This window comes from Rana temporaria, chromosome 10 (genome assembly GCF_905171775.1).
Source record: "Rana temporaria chromosome 10, aRanTem1.1, whole genome shotgun sequence".
Lineage (NCBI taxonomy): Eukaryota > Metazoa > Chordata > Amphibia > Anura > Ranidae > Rana > Rana temporaria.
The window spans coordinates 152,427,214-152,451,897 of NC_053498.1; the positions used below are offsets into that span (position 1 = coordinate 152,427,214).

Consider the following 24,684-nt stretch of genomic DNA (forward strand, 5'->3'; position numbering starts at 1 on the left):
CCTTTTAATTTATGTTTGTATTGTTGGTGTAATATGATCAGGAGGGGGGAACTTCCTTCTAAAAGGGTATAAAAACCTGTATTCTTGTTCAAATAAAGAGTTCCAGCTTTGCAGCCAAACGAGTCCTGCCTAGTTCTTGGTTGTAATATGCGGCTATAACATCTAAAATCTGTATTCAGACTGGAGGAAGCAGTATATGACGGTGGATTGTGGTAAGTTCCGTTACAAACCCATAGATTTAACAGTTTCTATAAAAACAGTTACATTTCCGATACAAGCAGGGAATGCTAACTGTCACATTGGATGCGCTCTCAACCAAACTGTCAAACTATCAATGGCCGGTGTCATAACTGATCACATGTGCAGTTATCATGGCAGGTGAAGATCAAACAGAGGCCAAGATGGCGGCTTCCTTGGCTGAAAACGATAGGAGGGTTTACTTCCACTTTAAAGCACTTTTTCCAAAAGATATCTACAAACATAAGAGGTGTGCCCAACGTCTTTGGATCCGGCCCACATCGGGAAACACCCCATGTATCAACCAGTCAAGTCTATTAGTCAGTGCTTAGTGGTTGTCCTCCCAAATCTGTGCCAAATCAGTAAAGACAATGGTAACGTGTCACCGGGTCACCAGTATCAAGAGATAACTTTCTTCTGCAGCCGTGGGGGGGGGGGGGGACTCTGAAGAAAGATCTTCTTCCATTGAATGCCATAAGAATGTTCTTCACAAATGCAGAACAAAATTTACATGGACTCCAAGTCAACAGGAGAATTTCCATATATCAGAGATGATCGAATTGAGATCTACGGTTGGCCGGTCACCACTTGAGATACGAAGTCCTCCATCAGAGAAACGAGGAGTCGCCCAGGACAAGACCTCCATCGTGTTCCACAGATAGACTCAGGCCCAGCATTCAGGAGGATTAGAACGTCTAGGGCCCCTCAGCATTCAGGAGGATTAGAACGTCTAGGGCCCCTCAGCAGTCAGGAGGATTAGAACGTCTAGGGCCCCTCAAAATTCAGGAGGATTAGAACGTCTAGGGCCCCTCAGCATTTAGGAGGATTAGAACGTCTAGGGCCCCTGGGCAGTCAGGAGGATTAGAACGTCTAGGGCCCCTCAGAATTCAGGAGCATTAGAACGTCTAGGGCCCCTGGGAATTCAGGAGGATTAGAACGTCTAGGGCCCCTCAGCATTCAGGAGGATTAGAACGTCTAGGGCCCCTGGGCAGTCAGGAGGATTAGAACGTCTAGGGCCCCTCAGCATTCAGGAGGATTAGAACGTCTAGGGCCCCTCAGCATTCAGGAGGATTAGAACGTCTAGGGCCCCTCAGCATTCAGGAGGATTAGAACGTCTAGGGCCCCTCAGCATTCAGGAGGATTAGAACGTCTAGGGCCCCTCAGCATTCAGGAGGATTAGAACGTCTAGGGCCCCTCAGCATTCAGGAGGATTAGAACGTCTAGGGCCCCTCAGCATTCAGGAGGATTAGAACGTCTAGGGCCCCTGGGCAGTCAGGAGGATTAGAACGTCTAGGGCCCCTCAGCATTCAGGAGGATTAGAATGTCTAGGGCCCCTCGGCATTCAGGAGGATTAGAACGTCTAGGGCCCCTCAGCATTCAGGAGGATCAGAACGTCTAGGGCCCCTCAGCATTCAGGAGGATTAGAACGTCTAGGGCCCCTCAGCATTCAGGAGGATCAGAACGTCTAGGGCCCCTCAGCATTCAGGAGGATTAGAACGTCTAGGGCCCCTGGGCAGTCAGGAGGATTAGAACGTCTAGGGCCCCTGGGCAGTGTTCCAGATTTTTTCAGCAGGCCTCGCCTCACACCAGTCCTCCCGATCATTGTCATAGCAGCCGTTTCCTCCGCGATGCGCTCATCACGTAACCCTGAATCCAAAAGTCAGCCGGTACAGAAAAAGGAAGGCGCCGAGAGTCGGCCGGGTCACGGCTCCGATGACAAGGTCTCTTCTTCTCCGCCATGTTCCTCCTCCGGGTAATGACAGCTACAAGCGTCTTCTTGTTCTGTGTGCTTAACTATCGGGCAAAGAATTACAGAGTCGTAAGAAAAGGATTAGTGGGCATGATTGGCAAAGAAAGCAAACGACATACAATCAAAGGCATTGTAATTATCTCATCAGAATAGGTGAAGCGTGACTTATAACTGTACACCTGTGCCAAGCAATGCGCCAAGCATACACCCATGCCAACATGCAAAGCATGCAACCGTGCCAAGCGTACACTCGTGCCAATGTGCCAAGCGTACACCTGTGCTACGTGTACACCCGTGCTAACCTGCCACAAGCGTACACAAGTGCCAAGCATACACCCGTGCCAACGTGCCATACACTCGTGCCAAGCTTACACCCGTTCCAATGTGCCAAGCATACACCCGTGCCAACGTGCCATACACTCTTGTCAATGTGCCAAGCGTACACCCGTGCTAACATGCCACAAGCGTACACAAGTGCCAATGTGCCAAGCATACACCCGTGCCAACGTGTTATACACTCGTGCCAAGCATACACCCATTCCAATGTGCCAAACATACACCTGTGCCAAGCATACACCCCCGTGCCAACGCGTTATACACTTGTGCCAAGCATACACCCATTCCAATGTGCCAAGCATACACCTGTACCAATATGTCAAGCATGCAACCGTGCCAATGTGCCAAGCATACACCTGTGCCAACGTGCCAAGCATACACCTGTGCCAACGTGCCAAGCATACAGCTGTGCCAATGTGTCAAGCGTACACCCGTGTCAACGTGCCAAGCCTACAGCTGTACCAATGTGCCAAGCATACACCCGTGCCAAGCATACACCCGTGCCAATGTGCCAATCGTACACCCGTGCTAACGTGCCACAAGCGTACACAAGTGCCAATGTGCCAAGCATACACCCGTGCCAACGTGCCATACACTTGTGCCATGCATACACGCATTCCAATGTGCCAAGCGTACACCTGTGCTAATGTGCCAAGCGTACACCCGTACTAATGTGCCAAGCGTACACCCGTGTCAACGTGCCAAGCCTACAGCTGAACCAATGTGCCAAGCATACACCTGTCTCAACGTGCCAGGAGTACACCTGTGCCAATGTGCCAAGCATACACCCGTGCCAAGTGTACACTCGTGCCAATGTGCCAAGCGTACACCCGTGCTAGCGTGCCACAAGCGTACACAAGTGCCAATGTGTCAAGCGTACACCCACACTAATATGCCAAGCGTGCACCCGTGTCAACGTGCCAAGCATACACCGTGTCAATGTGCCAAGCCTACAGCTATGCCAATGTGCCAGACATACACCTGTGCCAACGTGTCAGGAGTACACCTGTATCAATGTGCCAAGCATACACCCGTGCCAAGCATACACCCGTGCCAATGTGCCAATCGTACACCCGTGCTAACGTGCCACAAGCGTACACAAGTGCCAATGTGCCAAGCATACACCCGTGCCAACGTGCCATACACTTGTGCCATGCATACACGCATTCCAATGTGCCAAGCGTACACCTGTGCTAATGTGTCAAGCGTACACAAGTGTCAACGTGCCAAGCCTATAGCTGTGCCAAGCGTACACCCGTGCCAATGCGGGAAGCATACACTCTTGCCAACACCACTCAAGGAGATTGAACCACATTATATTATATTTTGCAACATTATATAAACAACATATCAGATGTATAAAAAACATTTATTTTATTATTATTATTATTATTATTATTATTATTATTATTATTATACAGAAATATACAATTATTACTATTATTATTATTATTATTATTATTATTATTATAAAATGATAACAGAATGAAAATATGGGCTGACAAAGTATCAGTATCCCTCCTCCCTATATGGAGGTTCTTCATGATCCGCACCGGATTCAAATTTCTTGTACAGCTTTTATGTGGGGAATTCCCAACACGTTTCGAACAAATCTTCATCAGGAGTGCATAATATAGAATGGGGGAAATAAAGGAATGCTTATCAGCCAAGCAATATTAAAAAGGTACTACGGGGGGTATATCCCGGGGGTATAAGGTGCTCCTGGTGAAAGGTGAGTCTATGCCATGTAAGGCCCATTTCAAATCGATCGTACGATAATCTCACCTTGTGGGGCGGGCCTTAGTCACGTCACGTCACCAGATTAATTCCAGAACCTCGGCTCTTTATTAGAGGCGAGATGATTTCTAACCATAAAACACGACAAAGAGCCACTTACTTTTTACGAACGTATTTTTGATCCTTTCCAATCTTTTCGACAGACACCAAAAGACCGCGATGAAGGCGATAATGACGCAAACGACGGAGACGACGACTATGATGACGCTCTGATTGTAGGATGGAAGGTCTTGTGGGGCTAAAATGACACAAGAAGAAAATGTATTATTACAAGGAAACAAATCGATCCTAACATAGGGAAACACAATCAATGACGTCACACCTACAGCCACACCCCCCTACAGTTAGAAACACAGATGAGGTCACACTTTACCCCTTCAGCGCCCCCTTGTGGTTAACTCCCAAACTACAATTGTAATTTTCACAGTAATCAGAGCATTTTTAATGCATTTTTTGCTGTATAAATAACAATGGTCCCAAAAATGTGTCAAAATTGTGTGAAGCATCCGCCATAATGTCGCAGTCACGAAAAAAATCACTGATCGCCGCCATTAGTAGTAAAAAAATAATAAAAATGCAATAAAACTATCCCCTATTCTGTAAACGCTATACATTTTGTGCAAACCAATCGATAAACGGTTATTGCAATTTTTTTTACCATAAATATGTAGAAGAATACGTATCGGCCTAAACTGAGGAAACATTTTTTTTTTTAGATATATTTTTTGGGGGATATTTATTGTAGCAAAAAGTAAAAAATATTGAATTTTTTTCAAAATTGTCGCTCTATTTTTGTTTATAGCGCAAAAAATAAAAACCGCCGAGGTGATCAAATACCACCAAAAGAAAGCTCTATTTGTGGGGAAAAAAGGACGCCAATTTTGTTTGAGAGCCACGTCGCACGACCGCGCAATTGTCAGTTAAAGCGACGCAGCGCCGAATCGCAAAAACTGGCCGGGTCCTTTAGCTGCCTAAAGGTCCGGGCCTTAAGTGGTTAAAGATTATTTTTCTCTCTACCTGGAATGGCCCCTATGACGGAGGTCACTTTGGGTGGGGGGGTTGTGCAACTCAACTTACCTTGGAGAACTCTGGAAACTTTGACCCGGATTCAGAAAGGACTTACGCCGACCTATCTTCTAAAACGCTGCGTAAGTTCTAGGATGCGCCGTCGTATCTATGCGCCTTATTCAGCAAACAAGATACGCCTGAATTGTGGCTCCATACGACCAACGTAAGTCTCCTACGCCGTCGTATCTTGGGCGCATATTTACGCTGGCCGCAAGGGGCGCTTCCATTGACTTACGCGTCGAATATGTAAATGAGCGAGATACGCCAATTCACGAACGTACTTGCGCCCGTCGCTGTAATCTACGCCGTTTACGTAAGGCGTACGTCCGGCGTAAAGTTATTCCACCTAAAGCAGGGGTAAGTCATGTTAGGGTATGGACCAGGGAACAGCCGTCGTATTTTACGTCGTTTACGTAAGTCGTACGTGAATGGGGCTGGGCGTAGGTTACGTTCACGTCGTACGCATTGAGCCGTCGTATCTTAGGGAGTATATGCGACGTGATTCTGAGCATGTGCGCGCATGCGCCGTTCGTTCGGCCCTTCATTTGCATGGGGTCACGCTTCAATTACATGTATCACGCCCTCCTTCAACCTGCTTTGAATTAGGCGGGCTTACGCCGGGCCAATTTACGTTACGCTGACGCAAGTTTGGGAGCGAGTACTTTGTGAATACTGCTCTTGCCTCTCAGAGTTACGTCGGCGTAGCACATATGAGATGCGCTACGCCGGCACAAAGATGCGCCGATCTACGTGAATCTGGCCCTTTGTGTCCAGCTTCCCCCCGGACCCTCTTAAGTGTAAATCACATTTACAAAAATGTGAGGGGGTGTACTTACTTTTGTGAGATGCTATAGAAGGGTTATAGAGAGAAAAGCTTAATAGGAAACATAGCGATTGGCCGAGCGAGATTTGGGGTAATGAGCGGACTTACTTGTGGTGGCGACGGCGGGAGATGTGGGCGGGGTCTGTGTAGGTTTGGGCAGGCAGACCACATCTGATGTCATCGTCCCGTTGACATAAATGACGGCGTTTATTTCTGAGCAGCTGTGAGAGAAGAGTCGTCAGATGTGCGCAGAACGTTCACCGATCATTTACACATCTCTTCTGTAGTATTCTCATTATTATCATCAGAACAAAAAAAAAGAACTAGGTACCTGAAAAAGTATTCATACCCCTTACAATTTCCCACACCTTGTCATTAAGGATGAGCTCTGGCGTGTTCGCATGCTACACGTGCAGAGCCCGCCAGGAAGTGTGCACGGCGCTGCACTAATCACAGCCAGGGAGACATTGTCCCGATGCTCGGCTGCAGAGATCGGGAAATGTCTCCCTGGCTGTGATTAGCGCAGCGCCATGCACTCTTCCTGGCGCCCGGGCTCTGCACGTGTAGCATGCGAACACGCCAGAGCTCATCTTTACTTGTTACAACCAAAAAACGTAAATGTAATTTTTTGGGGGCCAGATTCAGGTACCGCTGCGCACTTCTTACGGAGGCCCAGCGTCCCGTTTTTGCCCTGCGCCCCCGCAAATTATCTGTGCTACGCTTCATTCACGAAGCAGTAGCCACGTAATTTGCGTGGACGCTCCTCTAAAATGCCCGGCGTAAGGGCGCGTAATTTAAATGATCCCGTAGGGGGCGTGGATCATTTAAATTAGGCGCGTTCCCGCGCCGAATGTAGTGCGCATGCTCCGTCGGGAAACTTTCCCGACGTGCATTGCGGCAAATGACGTCGCAAGGACGTCATTTGCTTCAAAGTGAACATAAATGGCGTCCAGCGCCATTCACGATTCACTTACGCAAACGACGTAAAATTTAAACTTCGCGACGTGGGAACGACGGGTATACGTAGCATTGGCTGCCCCTGCTAATAGCAGGAGCAGCCTTATGCGAAACCCGACGAACGGAAACGACGTAAAATGCGTACGCAGGGCTCGCGTGGGGTAGTGAATCGGCGTTAGTATGCAATTTGCATACTATACACTGACCACTACGGGAACGCCACCTAGCGGCCATCGTAAGAATGCAGCCTACGATACGACGGCATAAAGAGCCTTATGCCACGCATATCTTAGGCTGCAGTCGGCGTAACGAGGTTCCTGAATCAGGAGCATTTGTTACGCCGGCGCAAGTAAGCAATTGCGCTGCGTAACTATGGTTACACAGACGCAATTGCTTACTGAATCCACCCCATTGTTTGAACTCAGGAAACACATAATAAGCGAGGCCCTGGCGGGCGTTTGTGATAATTGTCGTGCATTCCGTGATCTGTATACTAACCATCTGCACACAATGCTGTATCCTGGCCAACAAGGCCCAGGCCTAGGGCAGCACTTTGCAGGGGGGGCGGCATGGGAAGAGTTACCGTCGGCTTGCGCCACAATGTTAGTGTAACGCCAGTCTTATGGGGCGGACTGGACTGAGAGGAAAATTAGTCTAGCGCTCCACATAAAGCGGCTGCACTGCTTCCGGTATGGGGGCGGCCGGTATTCCCTGGAGGGAGGGGGGGGGGGCGATGTCCGATCATCCTGGACCACAAACCTTCCTCACTGTGCGCTATGTTTTCTGCTGTACCGTTGGCATGGTTATATCTTCTTAGTCCTCTCCATAAAATGATTAGAAATTTGGGCTTAAAGTAGAACTACAGGCAACACATATTTTTTTTATTTTGGATGGAGTAAGGGGGGGTTAGAGCCCCTGTCAGCAGGGCAGAACTTAATAATCAAAGGGGCCCCCTAGAGCAGAGAAGCGGGGGGGGGGCAGGGTTGTTACAGCTGATCATAGTTGTTGTGGGGGGGAGGGCTGGATCCGCCGACCGACCTAGCTAAGTTGTTAAGGGGGGGGGGGGCAGTGTGCCGACTCATCATACTTGTTGAACGGGGGGGGGGGGATCCGCCGACTGACCGATCGCCTTCAGTAATTTTGGGGCCCCTTAAACAGCTGCAGTGAAGTTGTTGAGGGGGGGGCTGGGGGGCTGCCGAGAATTACATCCATGCGCCAAAATTGTTGAGTGAGGGGGGGGATGCCATGACTGCCGCGAAATTAGGGGAGGGGGTTTGCCGCAACCGGGGGGTTTGCCGCGATTGGGCCCCCTATTGGGTGAGGCCCATGGGCTTGAGCCCAGTCAAGCCCAATGGTAAGTCCGGCCCTGCCTGTCAGTTTATTCTTTACCATCCCTGTCCCATTGTAGAGATTTTACTTCACTTCCTGCCCCCATAGCCAAACAGGAAGTGAGAGGAAATCTAAGCAAATTAAGGGAATCCATTCCCCAACAAGCCTTCGGAACTAGTGTCCCCACCCAAAAATTTCAGGGTGGGTCTCAAACAGAAAGGGGTGTGGCCTTAATAGGAAGGGGTGGGTCATATTTAAATTAGGGGGGGGGCACAAGTTTAGTCAGGCCTAGGGCAGCAAAAAAACTAAATACACCCCTGATTACACACGACACTTCAATCTGTCAGACCGCATCCGCGTCTCTCTCACCCAGAACTATAGAGATGCTAATAAAAGTCCGCTCCTTACTTTTTCCAGGGCCGGCAGCTTCCTTCCCAGCCGGGGTTAAAGGTGCCGGAAGGGCAATTCACACAATCTGTAGAGAAAAGTTAAATCATCGTTTCAATGTACAGTACAACCTTGGATTGAGAGTAACTTGGTTTGAGAGCGTTTTGCAAGACAAGCAAAATGTTATAATAAACTTTGCCTTGATATACAAGCGATGTCTTGATATAAGAGCAGCGTCATGTCACAACTGAGTATAAAAGAGAAGAGAGGCTCCTCCTCTAAGTGTAGCAATATGGTTACATGTAATGAAGGGACAACATTTGGCAACTTATTGCTACACTTAGAGGCGCCTCTCTTCTCTTTTATACTCTGTGAGAAAAAATGCTTTGATATACAAGCGCTTTGGATTACAAGCGTGTTTCTGGAACGAATTATTCCTGCACCTATTCTCGGAGAAAAAAAGCCCTACATATAGGTGAGAGATACATAAAGGATGACAAGAAAGCACTGAAGCAGGTGTGATGCTCCCCCGTCCCCCCCCCGATCCTAAACTCTACAAAGTCTCTGGACTCCAGGGCCCAGACCAGAACTTAATGAAAGCCCAGTACACACGGGCCGAATGTTGGGCGGCATCGGCTGGTTCAATAGAAACCGGCCGACATTCGGCTCGTGTGTACGGCAGCCGGTCCGACAGAAATGTCCGCTTCTGCCGAAGGGCTCCCGAAACTCTACTGACCGGCTCCCGATTAGCCAGGGGAGATCGCTGTACTAACATCACATAGTATAGTGACTCCGAACTCAACTGTTTTTTTTGATCAGCCTGTAGGTGACCATCATGTAACGCCTATAGCCAGTTTCTGGTTCCTTGGTCACTGGTGGGACTGGGCACACTGTTGGTAAAAGCACACACCGGAGAGTAAGCTGCCCCTATTTTCTCTACCTCTTGGTTCCTGCCACATGCTCATCATGGAAGCTCTCGGCTCCTTGCTGAACCAGCGGATTTTACAGATGTGAGAAGTATCTTTGAATTTCTCTTGTATATATATTTTGTGATGTTTAATGTGTGATGTTGGAATATTCCCATTTCCTTGGGAATAAACGAAAGATGTTAATTTTACCAGCAGTGCGTGTGTGTGCGTGTGTGTGTGCGTGTGTGCGTGTGTGCGTGCGTGCATGTGTGCGTGCATGTGTGCGTGTGTGCGTGCATGTGTGCGTGTGTGCGTGTGTGTATGTGTGTTAATAATAGGTAGACCAATGAATCCATTTATGCAATAGATAAGAAGGAATCTGTAAATATCTTTCGGGATAATAATTTAGTTTATATTTAATAGCCTTGTAAAGTGCGGCATTTACTTCACACACCGTCCTTCTCTATGCCCCCCCCCCCCCCCCCCGAGTACTCTGCTCCTGTAGACGCCTTACCTTCTCCGTTTAGCTGCGTCCCGGCCGGACACGAGTTGTCTTCACACTGGCTGCATTTTTCATCGGCGCACTTCTTGCCGGCGATACATTTACACAACGCGTTCTTCGTGGGGCTGCAGTTTGACCTGTATTCGAAAATTCCTTTAAAAAGAAAAATTAAATAAAAAAGTCAGTGACTGGGGTGGAAGTTGGAAAAGTCACAAAGATGATACTTGGGGGTTCCTGTTCATGAGATTGTATGCCCACTCTTTACTTTCAATAGGTCAGCATGACATAAGGAAAGAAGCAGAACAGCATTAACAGATGTGAATAAAACAAGATGTCAGCGACAAGGCCCCCGCTGCTGTTTCAGGGTGCTACAGAGGGGTGTCCTGGAGAAGATGAAGTCCTTACCCCTGGCTAGTAGGTAAACAAGGGTGGTAGGAGCGCTGGCTAAGGGAGCCGTTGGTCTAGGGGGCATACCCGTCCCTCCTGAGCACCCCTATATCCCCACTCCTATCCCCTTGGTGGTGTCAGCCCCTGAGGGTACGGTAGGTCCCTCTTCACAGGCACAGTAGGGGTGATGACATCACTTCATCGGAGAAGATGCCTGTGGGTCAGGAAAGGAAGCACCTTGTCTCATCTTTGCCAGGCGAGGCCTACTCAGAGGTCACCACCATGGATGAAATAAACTCAGAGGATCTAAAGTTGAGGGTAGGGAGTAGGGGGTAAGCAGTTGGGGGTAGGGAGTAAGCAGTAGGGGGTAGGCAGTAGCGGGTAAGCAGTTGGGGGTAGGGAGTAGTGGGTAGGGGTAGGGAGTAGAGGGTAAGCAGTTGGGAGTAGGCAGTAGAGAGTAAGCAGTGGGGGGGTAGGGAGTAAGCATTAGGGGTAGGCAGTAGCGGGTAAGCAGTTGGGGGTAGTGGGTAGGGGTAAGCAGTTGGGGGTAGGCAGTAGGGAGTAAGCAGTTGGGGGTAGGCAGTAGGGAGTAAGCAGTTGGGGGTAGGCAGTAGGGGGTAAGCAGTTGGGGGTATGCAGTAGGGGGTAAGCAGTTGGGGGTAGGCAGTAGGGGTAGGCAGTAGGGGGTAAGCAGTTGGGGGTAGGCAGTAGGGGGTAAGCAGTTGGGGGTAAGGAGTAGGGGGTAAGCAGTTGGGGTAGGCAGTAGGGGGTAAGCAGTTGGGAGTAAGCAGTTGGGGGTAGGCAGTAGGGGGTAAGAAGTTGGGGGTAGGCAGTAGGGGGTAAGCAGTTGGGAGTAAGCAGTTGGGGGTAAGCAGTTGGGGGTAGGCAGTAGGGAGTAAGCAGTTGGGGGTAGGCAGTAGGGGGAAAGCAGTTGGGGGTAGGAAGTAGGGAGTAAGCAGTTGGGGATAGGCAGTAGGGGGTAAGCAGTTGGGGGTAGGCAGTAGGGGGTAAGCAGTTGGGGGTAAGGAATAGGGGGTAGGCAGTAGGGGGTAAGCAGTTGGGGGTAAGGAATAGGGGGTAGGCAGTAGGGGGTAAGCAGTTGGGGGTAGGCAGTAGGGGGTAAGCAGTTGGGGGTAAGGAGTTGGGGGTAGGCAGTTGGGGGTAAGCAGTTGGGGGTAAGCAGTTGGGGGTAAGAAGTTGGGGGGTAGGCAGTAGGGAGTAAGCAGTTGGGGTTAGGCAGTAGGGGGTAAGCAGTTGGGGGTAGGCAGTAGGGAGTAAGCAGTTGGGGGTAGGCAGTAGGGAGCAAGCAGTTGGGGGTAGGCAGTAGGGGGTAAGTAGTTGGGGGTAGGTAGTAGGGGGTAGGCAGTAGGGGGTAAGCAGTTGGGGGTAGGCAGTAGGGGTAAGCAGTTGGGGGTAGGCAGTAGGGGGTAAGCAGTAGGGAGTAAGCAGTTGGGGGTAGGGAGTAAGCAGTTGGGGGTAGGCAGTAGGGGGTAAGCAGTTGGGGGTAGGCAGTAGGGGGTAAGCAGTTGGGGGTAGGCAGTAGGGGGTAAGCAGTTGGGGGTAAGCAGTAGGGGGTAAGGAGTAGGGGGTAAGCAGTTGGAGGCAAGGAGTAGGGAGTTGGAGGGTAGGGAGTTAGAGGGTAAGGAGTTGGGGGGTAGGGAGTTGGGGGGTAGGGAGTTGGGGGTAAGGAGTAGGGGGTAAGCAGTTGGGGGTAAGGTAAAGATGGAGGGTAGGGAGATGGAGGGTAGGGAATTGGAGGGTAAGGAGTAGGGAGATGGAGGGAGGGTAGGGAGTTGGAGGGTAGGGAGTTGGAGAGTAGGGAGTTGGAGGGTAGGGAGTTGGGGGTAAGGAGTAGGGAGTTTGAGGGGTAGGGAGATGGAGGGTAGGGAGTTGGAGGGTAGGGAGTTGGAGGGTAGGGAGTTGGGGGTAAGGAGTAGGGAGTTTGAGGGTAAGGAGTAGGGGGTAAGCAGTTGGGGGTAAGGAATAAGGAGTTGGGGGGTAGGGAGTAGGGAGTTGGGGGGTAGGGAGTAGGAGGGTAGGGAGTTGGGGGTAAGGAGTAGGGAGTTTGAGGGTAGGGAGTTGGGGGGGTAGGGAGTTGGGGGTAAGGAGTAGGGAGTTGGAGGGTAGGGAGTTGAAGAGTAGGGAGATGGAGGGTAGGGAGTTGGAGGGTAGGGAGTTGGAGGGTAGGGAGTTGGGGGTAAGGAGTAGGGAGTTTGAGGGTAAGGAGTAGGGGGTAAGCAGTTGGGGGTAAGGAGTAGGGAGTTGGGGGAGGGTAGGGAGTTGGAGGGTAGGGAGTTGGGGGTAGGGAGTTGGGGGGTAGGGAGTTGGGGGTAAGGAGTAGGGAGTTGGAGGGTAGGGAGTTGGGGGGTAGGGAGTAGGAGGGTAGGGAGTTGGGGGTAAGGAGTAGGGAGTTGGGGGGTAGGGAGTTGGGGGGTAGGGAGTTGGGGGGTAGGGAGTAGGGAGTTGGAGGGTAGGGAGTTGGGGGGTAGGGAGTAGGAGGGTAGGGAGTTGGGGGTAAGGAGTAGGGAGTTGGGGGGTAGGGAGTTGGAGGGTAGGGAGTTGGGGGTAAGGAGTAGGGAGTTGGGGGGTAGGGAGTTGGGGGGTAGGGAGTAGGAGGGTAGGGAGTTGGGGGTAAGGAGTAGGGAGTTGGGGGGTAGGGAGTTGGGGGGTAGGGAGTTGGGGGTAAGGAGTAGGGAGTTGGAGGGTAGGGAGTTGGGGGTAAGGAGTAGGGAGTTGGGGGGTAGGGAGTTGGGGGGTAGGGAGTAGGAGGGTAGGGAGTTGGGGGTAAGGAGTAGGGAGTTGGGGGGTAGGGAGTTGGAGGGTAGGGAGTTGGGGGTAAGGAGTAGGGAGTTGGGGGGTAGGGAGTTGGGGGTAAGGAGTAGGGAGTTGGGGGGTAGGGAGTTGGAGGGTAGGGAGTTGGGGGTAAGGAGTAGGGAGTTGGGGGGTAGGGAGTTGGGGGGTAGGGAGTTGGAGGGTAGGGAGTTGGGGGTAAGGAGTAGGGAGTTGGGAGTTGGAGGGTAGGGAGTTGGGGGTAAGGAGTAGGGAGTAAGCAGTAGGGGGTAGGTAGTAGGGAGTTGGGGGGTAGGGAGGTTCTTGAGGATTTGAGTGGAAAAGAAAAAAGAGAGAAGGGGTAAGAGAGGGAAAAGAGGAGCTGAAACGCGTAGGTTGTAGAAAGAGAAGCTGGAAGGGGTGGCAGGGAAAATGGAGGGAAGAATGGGAATACAGAGATGATGAGAAGGAGGGGAGGGTTCCAAATCTCTAGGATATGAAGATGTGTCGGGACCGCTTACCATATACAGCCGATACCCGGGAATGTTTTTTTTTTTGCTTTATATAAAGATTCCCTCGTTTTCCTTCTCATAATGGGGTGCATTGTGTGTCATGGCTATGATGGTCCTGATATTTGAGTCGTTGAATGTAAGTTCCACTCGAACATCAGGTGTTCGTTTTTTGGTAGAACAAACATACATATGGGGCGTGTTCAGGACACCCGGTGATGTAACCTAGTGACCCCGCCCCCTTCTGACATCATGTGACATCAGAGTGGGAGGGGCCATCCAGTTACGTCAGTGGGTTGTCCCGCCCTTGCCTATATAACAGCTGTCACAGCCAAAAGAGCATTTGGCGGGAGCGGGAGCCTCCCATGGAGTTTTTTCGTTTTTCTTTTTCTATTTGTCGGGTGCGTCGGGCGGGGGGATTGAAGAGGGGTGGACATCGCGGGGCAATTCGTATTTTTTCTTTCCTTTTTCCCTTCCCATATCATCTACACAACATAACAAGCATTATAAACATCTACAAATCATTCTTTTATTTTGTATTCTATTCTATTCTATTCTATATTTTTATTTTCTATTCTATAAAGCAGCCTACGTAGGAATCATCATCTTATTTCACTTTTATACCTCACTGTATTTATCGTATTCATTCTTCAAAATTTTAATTTGTATAATTCTTTATTTTGTTACATTATTTCATTCGTTATTATTGGGATTTCGTACATTTTTTGAATTTTGATTTGTAACGAATCGCACGTGTCTACCCCCACCCCCCACCCCCCCATCCTATACGGATCAGGAGAGTCAGCTGACCGATGAAGAATGACAGCGCAGATAATATTACGAGGGTAACAATGACATTGCAGATCTGAAGGTCAGACGTGGGGGAGGGGAAGAGGAAATCATCAACCGACTTCTGTTTTAGAAATGGCAGTTCTCTCATATTCTGGTCACCCCTGAGAAAGATGAACCGTCGCTTCTCCATTCCTCGCCATGTGGAGAGTGCGGCTCCTCCCCCCTCGCAGCGGAACTCCAGGCAAGAAGATCGATTTCTAATTTCAGAATTAGAGACCATAGACGAGTCTTATTGGTTTGCTGTCCCATATTGATGTATAGGGGGGGTGCTGAACATGGAATACGCATCACAGCGCCAATGGATCGTTACGCGTTTCACTTTAACATTATGTGTGCCTGTGAAATGGGGAAAACTTTGATACCCTAAACTTTCCATAGGTGGCGCTATTAAAGCCCCTACAGGCAGGGCCGGACTTACCATTGGGCTTGACTGAGCTAAAGCCCATGGGCCCCCACCCAATAGGGAGCCCCGGGGCCCAATCGCGGCAACCCTTCCTGTTCGCAACAATCCGGGCAATCCCCTCCCACAATTTCACGGCAATACCCTCCCACAATTTTGCAACAACCCCCTCCTGCAATTTCCCGGCAATCCAGGCAATCCCCTTCCACAATTTCACGGCAATCGCGACAACCCCCTCCCACAATTTCGCGGCAATCCCCTCCCACAATTTCACGGCAATCGCGACAACCCCCTCCCGCAATTTTGCGGCAATACCCTCCCACAATTTTGCAACAACCCCCTCCTGCAATTTCCCGGCAATCCGGGCAATCCCCTCCCACAATTTCACGGCAATCGCGGCAAACCCCTCCAGCAATTTCGCGACAACCCCCTCCCGCAATTTCGCTGCAATCCCTTCCCGCAATTTCACGGCAATCCCCTCCCACAATTTCACTGCAATCCCCTCCCGCAATTTCACGGCAATCCCCTCCCACAATTTCACGGCAATCCCCTCCCGCAATTTCATGGCAATCCCCTCCCGCAATTTCGCGGCAAACCCCTCCCGCAATTTCACGACAATCCCCTCCCACAATTTAGTGACAAATGCTCCCGCAATTTTGCGGCAATCCCCTCCCGCAATTTTGCGGCAACCACCCCCCTCCCTCAACAACTTCGATGCTCCAGAGAGGCCAGCTGTGTAAGGGGCCCCAAAATTACTGAAGGCGATCGGTCAGTCGGCGGCGGATCCCCCCCCCGCTCAACAAGTATGATGGGACGGCGCACTGCCCCCCCCCCCCTCAACAACTTCGATAGGTCGGTCGGCGGATCCAGCCCCCCCCCCACAACAACTATGATCATCACACCCCGCCCGCTTCTCTGCTCCAAGGGGCCCCTTCGGTTATAACCCTAAGTCCTCAGGTCATCAGCTCAGAGTGAATAATGGGGCTGAGAATTATTGATCTCGGTGATTTGTAGCACAATCATGGATTGGCACCCCAATGGGATGCTAACATTTGTAAGGGGGGGGCTCAACATTTTGTCAGCAGGGTTTATATGTTGGGTTTAATATGTCTTGCCTTTTTTTTTTTTAAACAAACTTTACTATAAAAATGCTGAACAAGAGGAACAAATAAAGTTCAAATTGATAAACAGCGCTTGAGTATTGGTTATAATGTCCAATTTCATATAGTGCATTCATTAAGGTGCCGATTTTACAGATTGCAGATGTGAAGATAGTCCATAATGTATCCTACACCTTTTTCCCAGAAAAAGACACCACACGTGGGGCACACTCCCCTTTGGGGTATTCACTCACCAGAAGGCTAGATAATATGGGCACTGAAAGGTATCTTTGCACAGGATCATCCGTTCCAAGATGGGGGTCAGTGAGGGTAAAGCTCCATATATAAATACAAGAGGATACCAAACATAGTGTAATCCCGTTTAATTCACAAAACAAACAATCCCCTCACAATATGATCCCCGCTCAAAATGCACGTACCAAGCAGTAGATGACAATACACGTATTGGGTAAGCGCAAGTAGATTCCGACCGGTGTCCGTATCCCCTGGGGTTCGATCTAAGCTCGAAACGCCGAGTATCTTCCTGGATAGGACGCCAGTGGAGCGCACAGATGGAGCGCACTCTTCACTTCTGGATCGCCGCTGTAGTCCCGCCCTGACCGGTTTCGTTGTCCAATCAACTTCCACAGAGGGCGTGGAGCAGCGGTATCAATGTCCCTATTAAGTACAGCTCGCCGTCCACTCAGTGAACAGGAGCGGTGCATACATTTAGTGTCAATCAGTGTTAAACCCGCCCTAAAGGCGGAAGTAAACAAACGCTACACGCTGTACTGCACCAGGAACATATATTTATATATAGTATGCAAAAATCTCCACTAAAGTGGCATATATATGAATATATGGTCATAGCAGCAATATTTCTATATGCTGCAAAGAAGTTTTATTATTGTGTCTATTATTGTATTTTATTCATCTGGCTTTTTCTATTTTAAAACTTCTTTGCAGCATATAGAAATATTGCTGCTATGACCATATATTCATATATATGCCACTTTAGTGGAGATTTTTGCATACTATATATTCACAGATTCAATGCATTTTAGGGTCTCTATTTACTGTTTACTTGAAATATGTCTGCAGGAAGTGGTTCCGACTGGTGACCTGTGACCCCAGTTTAGCTATTATATTAAATGTAATATTCGGTCCATTCCATCTTATATGTTAAACCATATGTCAGCTCCGCGACATCGGGACATTTATTGTGCGCCGATGCGGTTTGGAGATTTCCTTGTGCAAGATAAATATATGTTCCTGGTGCAGTACAGCGTGTAGCGTTTGTTTACTTCCGCCTTTAGGGCGGGTTTAACACTGATTGACACTAAATGTATGCACCGCTCCTGTTCACTGAGTGGACGGCGAGCTGTACTTAATAGGGACATTGATACCGCTGCTCCACGCCCTCTGTGGAAGTTGATTGGACAACGAAACCGGTCAGGGCGGGACTACAGCGGCGATCCAGAAGTGAAGAGTGCGCTCCATCTGTGCGCTCCACTGGCGTCCTATCCAGGAAGATACTCAGCGTTTCGAGCTTAGATCGAACCCCAGGGGATACGGACACCGGTCGGAATCTACTTGCGCTTACCCAATACGTGTATTGTCATCTACTGCTTGGTACGTGCATTTTGAGCGGGGATCATATTGTGAGGGGATTGTTTGTTTTGTGAATTAAACGGGATTACACTATGTTTGGTATCCTCTTGTATTTATATATGGAGCTTTACCCTCACTGACCCCCATCTTGGAACGGATGATCCTGTGCAAAGATACCTTTCAGTGCCCATATTATCTAGCCTTCTGGTGAGTGAATACCCCAAAGGGGAGTGTGCCCCACGTGTGGTGTCTTTTTCTGGGAAAAAGGTGTAGGATACATTATGGACTATCTTCACATCTGCGATCTGTAAAATCGGCACCTTAATGAATGCACTATATGAAATTGGACATTATAACCAATACTCAAGCGCTGTTTATCAATTTGAACTTTATTTGTTCCTCTTGTTTGATCTTTTATAAATGTTTTGTTGCATTGTCAACTGACAATGGGCCAGATTCAGGTAGATCCGTGCAATATTTGCGTGGGCAAAGGGCAACGAGTTTTGCTCTGCGCCCACGCAAATATTTTGAAATGCCCGCGATTCACGGAGCAGTAGCTCCGTAAATTGCGCGGGCGATATGCTAAATAGCCGGGCGTAAGGCTGCCTAATGTAAATGATCCCGCCGGGGGCGGGAATCATTTAAATTAGGCGCGCTCCCGCGCCGAGCGAACAGCGCATGCTCCGTCGGGAAACTTTCCCGACGTGCATTGCGGCAAATGACGTCGCAAGGACGTCATTTGCTTCTAAGTGAACGTGAATGGCGTCCAGCGCCATTCACGAATCACTTACGTAAACAACGTGAAATTTAAATTTCACGAGCGGGAAGGGCGGCTATACTTTAGCATTGGTTGCCCCTGCTATAGCAGGAGCAACCTTGCGCTAAAGTCGCCGTACGGAAACTCCGTACCTTGCGTGCGCAGGGCCCGCGCAACTTTTGTGAATCAGTGGTAGTATGCAATTTGCATACTATACGCCGATCACAATGGCCGCGCCCCCTAGCGGCCAACGCAAGAATGCAGCCTGGGATGTGAAGGCATAAGGAGGCTTATGCCTGTCATATCCTAGGCTGCAGTCCGCGTAGCGATGTTCCTGAATCAGGAGCACTCGTTACACCGGAGCAAGTAAGCACTTGCGCCGCGCAACCTATGGTTGCGCGGGCGCAAGTGCTTCTTGAATCTGGGCCAATGTATTTTAAATAGCTGCTGTCCACACAGTTATCAGTCTGTTCTGTCGTTTGAACACGTTAACATCATTTTGGATCTAATTATTTAAATATTGACATATTGAGATATTCTGTTGTCTCATATGATTAATGTTACTGATTGGTCGTACTTCCAATCAGGTATCAGATTGTTCCGCATACTAAGGCGCTGAGTTGTGCCACTAGGCCTTGTGTTGCACTTTACCTTTACTATAAAACTGCTGACTCCGCAAATTAGAGAGCTAAGATAACGCGATGACGGGACGGTTCTTTTATCTGAAGTGCGGGAAAATCCAAGAATGTTCTATTTATAAACTTCCTCCAACGTCTGAAATGTTGGGAGTTCTTGTTCTCCGCGCCGAATAAACACTTTGCTCCCCCGAGGGGAAAACTCAACAAGGAAGTCATTAGGACTTGTACAGCCCCCCCCTCCCCCCCCCCTCACCACAATTTCCACATTTCTGCTTTGGGGCTGTGATAACATTGTCACCATCTAGGAATTTAAGATTACAATGTAACACACCCACTGTTTTCTTTTCTTTTGGTGAATTGGATTTTTTTTTTTTTTTTTTACGCAATCCATAAAAAAGAAACAACAACAAAAAGGAAAATCTCTTGTTTCTACATCGGTCAGCAGCGCCAATGTAAAACATATTATTGTATATAAAAAGTATCAATTTAAATCATTTGTCCCATTAAAAAAAAAAAAGACACTAAAATTGTGATTCTGGTACAAAGCATTTAAAGCAGAGTTCCCCAACCCCCGGTGCGCGGCCCACTGCCGGGCAGCGGCCTATTTGCAGCCGGGCCGCGAAGGCTGCACTGTGTGAGGTGCGGCAGAGAGATGACGTCTCTCACCGCCCGCCGAATCACGCCACTTCCGCCCAAACAGCGGGAGCTGTTACACTGCTGCGAGGCACGGGACTTCCCAGAACACGGCACTTCCGCCCACACAGCGGGGCTGCTATACTCATCTCTCACCGCCCCCGCCCCGCATTAATGCTGTTTTCCCTCACTGGCCTGTGCTGCCACCATGGCAGGTGACAAAAAAATAAATCTAATGGCAGGTGGCAAACCATATCAGGTGACGTGGCAATCCACACCTGGTGGCAGTTGACATGGCAAGTAGAAATCCGCACCTGGTGGCAGGTGACGTGGCATCCCGCACCTGGTGGCAGGCGACGTGGCATCCCGCACCTAATGGCAGGCGTCGTGGCAATCCCCACCTGGTGGCAGGCGACGTGGCATCCCGCACCTAATGGCAGGCGACCTGGCATCCCGCACCTGGTGGCAGGTGACATGGCAAGTAGCAATCCGCACCTGGTGGAAGGTGACATGGCATCCCGCACCTGGTGGCAGGCGACGTGGCATCCCGCACCTAATGGCAGGCAACGTGGCAATCCCCACCTGGTGGCAGGCGACCTGGCATCCCGCACCTGGTGGCAGGTGACATGGCAAGTAGCAATCCGCACCTGGTGGAAGGTGACATGGCATCCCGCACCTGGTGGCGGGCGACATGGCAATCCCCACCTGGTGGCAGGCGACGTGGCAAGTGGCAATCCACATCTGGTGGCAGGCAAGGTGGCAAGCGACGTAGCAATCCACACCTGATGGCAGGTGTTGTGGCATCCCGCACCTGGTGGCAGGCGACGTGGCATCCCACACCTGGTGGCAGGCGATGTGGCATCCCACACCTGGTGGCAGGCGACGTGGCAATCCCCACCTGGTGGCAGATGATGTGGCAATCCACATCTGGTGGCAGGCAAGGTGGCAAGCGACGTAGCAATCCACACCTGGCGGCAGGTGACGTGGCAAGTGACGAACCGCATCTGGTGGCAGATTCTGCATTATGGTGAGTTTGAACCATTTCATTACATATTACAAAGCAATGACAGAAACAATGCACTCCAATCATCCCAACACCATATCAGCCGTTGTTCTGTGATGATTGAAGCGCCAACACCAGCCATTTCCCCGACAAATTTGCCCGCGAAAAGCTACATAATAACCTAACCCATTTTCAGAGGCTGGCGCAATTGTAAATGAGCCCGAATGCCCTCCTTTTTCTTTTCTAAAGCTTTTTTACTTTTTGCAAAATTGACTCTCACAGCTGAGCGGCCTCCTGAGATCTGACAACAACGACGTTCTGATATTATGCCGTCTCCCAGCTCCTGAATGTGCATAACATCATCACCTAAGAGAACAAACAGGAGAAAAATTCTCAAGCACCTCACACCTTACAAGCCCAGCATGTAATAAGTGAGAGCAGCCTCAGTCTAACTCCATCCAGGTCACGCCCTCCCAACATGTTTCGTCCCACCCATGGGGCTTAGTCATGGAGGCAATGACTCCGGTGGGTTCCTTCTCAGAGGGGTTTGACGGGCGGAGAGGAGGCGATGTGTTGATTCCCCGCCGCCTGTTTTAACCCAGTAAACGCCACACCGCTGTGCTGCAAAGCATGACCCCATTCACTTGAATAGGTTGCATTTGGGGGCTGCTCAATGCAACAGAGTGGATCAGTATTGGGGGGAAATGCCCATCAGTGAAGCCTAATCGTTGGTGTCATTGAATGAAATCCTGCCCCAAGGCCGGATAAAAGCGGGCAAAGGGCCACAGTTGCATCACTGATACTGTAGGCATTGACAGGCAGCACTGATGGGCACTGATGATCAGGACACTGATTATCAGTGTAGTAGATGTCCCTTGTGTAGCGTAGCCCCCTTCACTTGAAAAGGTTGCATTTGGGGGCTGCTCAATGCGACATAGTGGATCAGTTTTGGGGGGGAAGGAAGGGCGGTAAAAGGTGGCTCCATCACCTGTTTTTACGCCCCCCCCCCCCAACCACAAGTGTAGACAAACCATTCCAGAGCCCTTTGGTTCAGAGGAAGGTCTCTCTATAGGGCTCTGTTATCTGTTGTGCACACTCTGGGATCAGTAGACAGATAGTTATCATTTACCATAGGAGGGAACATTCAAATTGTCACACACAACTTTATAGACACAACAATCCGGACAGCCAACCAAACCACGCCCCCCACCCCCACCTACCTTCACACTTCTCACACCTCTTGCAGTCCGGTTCGGCGCTCGGGTGGTCCATGTAGCCGTTGGATGGGCAGGGCCGACACAGCCCACATTTTTTGTTTAAGAAATAACCTGCAGACAGGAAAACATGAAAAGGGTTAAACTGCGTCACACAAAAACCCGCGAGGACTTTCACGTGAAAACAAAAATCGTTCAATAAACCGCCACCGGCAAACCGATACGGGGCGAGCGGAACATTCCAATCCATTTCTAGGGACGATCTGCCGCCACATTTTATATTGGATGGATTTCTGACCAGCCAATGGGAATGTAGCCTAATTCCAGCCAATTAGATATGTAATGAGTAGACACGCCCACAGCTAGCGAGAAAAACCGGAGCAGGAAGCGGGCACCATACAGAGCACAGCGGTCTGTTCATCAATAGCTGGACACCTGTATAGAGGATGAGCCCCCCCCCCCACCTCTCACCTGGGTGACACAGGACACAGACACCTGAATGGAGGATGAGCCCCCCCACCTCTCACCTGGGATACACAGGACACAGACACCTGTATAGAGGATGAGCCCCCCCACCTCTCACCTGGGTGACACAGGACACAGACACCTGTATAGAGGATGAGCCCCCACCTCTCACCTGGGTGACAGACACCTGTATAGAGGATGAGCCCCCCACCCCTCACCTGGGTTACACAGACACCTGTATAGAGGATGAGCCCCCACCCACCTCTCACCTGGGATACACAGGACACAGACACCTGTATAGAGGATGAGCCCCCCCCCCCACCTCTCACCTGGGTGACACAGGACACAGACACCTGTATAGAGGATGAGCCCCCCCACCTCTCACCTGGGTGACACAGGACACAGACACCTGTATAGAGGATGAGCCCCCACCTCTCACCTGGGTGACAGACACCTGTATAGAGGATGAGCCCCCCACCCCTCACCTGGGTTACACAGACACCTGTATAGAGGATGAGCCCCCACCCACCTCTCACCTGGGATACACAGGACACAGACACCTGTATAGAGGATGAGCCCCCCCACCTCTCACCTGGGTGACACAGACACCTGTATAGAGGATGAGCCCCCCCCCACCCCTCACCTAGCATACAGAGACACCTGTATAGAGGATGAGCCCCCCCCACCCCTCACCTGGGATACACAGACACCTGTATAGAGGATGAGCCCCCCCCCACCCCTCACCTAGCATACAGAGACACCTGTATAGAGGATGAGCCCCCCCCCCCCCCTCACCTGGGATACACAGACACCTGTATAGAGGATGAGCCCCCCCCCCCCCCCCCTCACCTGGGTGACACAGGACACAGACACCTGTATAGAGGATGAGCCCCCCACCCAACCCTCACCTGGGATACACAGACACCTGTATAGAGGATGAGCCCCCCCCCCAACTCTCACCTGGGTGACACAGGACACAGACACCTGTATAGAGGATGAGCCCCCCCCACCTCTCACCTGGGTGACACAGGACACAGACACCTGTATAGAGGATGAGCCCCCCCCCACCTCTCACCTGGGTGACACAGGACGCAGACACCTGTATAGAGGATGAGCCCCCCACCTCTCACCTGGGTGACACAGGACACGGACACCTGTATAGAGGATGAGCCCCCCCTCACCTGGGTGACACAGGACACCTGTATAGAGGATGAACCCCCCCACCCCTCACCTGGGTTACACAGACACCTGTATAGAGGATGAGCCCCCCACCCCTCACCTGGGTGACACAGGACACAGACACCTGTATAGAGGATGAGCCCCCCCCCACCTCTCACCTGGGTGACACAGGACACAGACACCTGTATAGAGGATGAGCCCCCCACCCCTCACCTGGGTGACACAGGACACGGACACCTGTATAGAGGATGAGCCCCCCCCCACCCCTCACCTGGGTGACACAGGACACAGACACCTGTATAGAGGATGAGCCCCCCCACCCCTCACCTGGGTGACACAGGACACAGACACCTGTATAGAGGATGAGCCCCCCCACCCCTCACCTGGGTGACACAGGACACAGACACCTGTATAGAGGATGAGCCCCCCCACCCCTCACCTGGGTGACACAGACACCTGTATAGAGGATGAGCCCCCCACCCCTCACCTGGGTGACACAGGACACAGACACCTGTATAGAGGACGAGCCCCCCACCTCTCACCTGGGTGACACAGGACACAGACACCTGTATAGAGGATGAGCCCCCCCCCTCACCTGGGTGACACAGGACACAGACACCTGTATAGAGGATGAGCCCCCCCCCCCACCTCTCACCTGGGTGACACAGGACACAGACACCTGTATAGAGGATGAGCCCCCCCAACCTCTCACCTGGGTGACACAGGACACAGACACCTGTATAGAGGATGAGCCCCCCCCACCTCTCACCTGGGTGACACAGGACACAGACACCTGTATAGAGGATGAGCCCCCCCCACCTCTCACCTGGGTGACACAGGACACAGACACCTGTACAGAGGATGAGCCCCCCCCCACCTCTCACCTGGGTGACACAGGACACAGACACCTGTATAGAGGATGAGCCCCCCCACCTCTCACCTGGGTGACACAGGACACAGACACCTGTACAGAGGATGAGCCCCCCCCCACCTCTCACCTGGGTGACACAGGACACAGACACCTGTATAGAGGATGAGCCCCCCCACCCCTCACCTAGGATACACAGCCCCCC

The 24,684-nt window shown here is 50.8% G+C and overlaps 1 protein-coding gene across 2 annotated transcripts in view; it reads right to left on the bottom strand.

Annotated features, from left to right (window-relative positions):
* Positions 1-378: 378 nt before the first annotated feature.
* The window catches only part of TNFRSF9 (TNF receptor superfamily member 9), a 43,323-nt gene continuing 19,017 nt past the window's right edge, over positions 379-24,684 (bottom strand). For both annotated transcript variants that reach the window (XM_040326573.1, XM_040326572.1), the window contains exons 3-8: positions 21,974-22,081; positions 10,107-10,247; positions 8,706-8,772; positions 6,120-6,232; positions 4,221-4,358; positions 379-2,031 (exon numbers count right to left, since the gene is read on the bottom strand). In XM_040326573.1, coding sequence (XP_040182507.1) covers positions 1,940-2,031; positions 4,221-4,358; positions 6,120-6,232; positions 8,706-8,772; positions 10,107-10,247; positions 21,974-22,081 — 659 coding nt within the window. In that variant the 3' untranslated portion in view covers positions 379-1,939. The remainder of the gene's footprint in view (positions 2,032-4,220; positions 4,359-6,119; positions 6,233-8,705; positions 8,773-10,106; positions 10,248-21,973; positions 22,082-24,684) is intronic.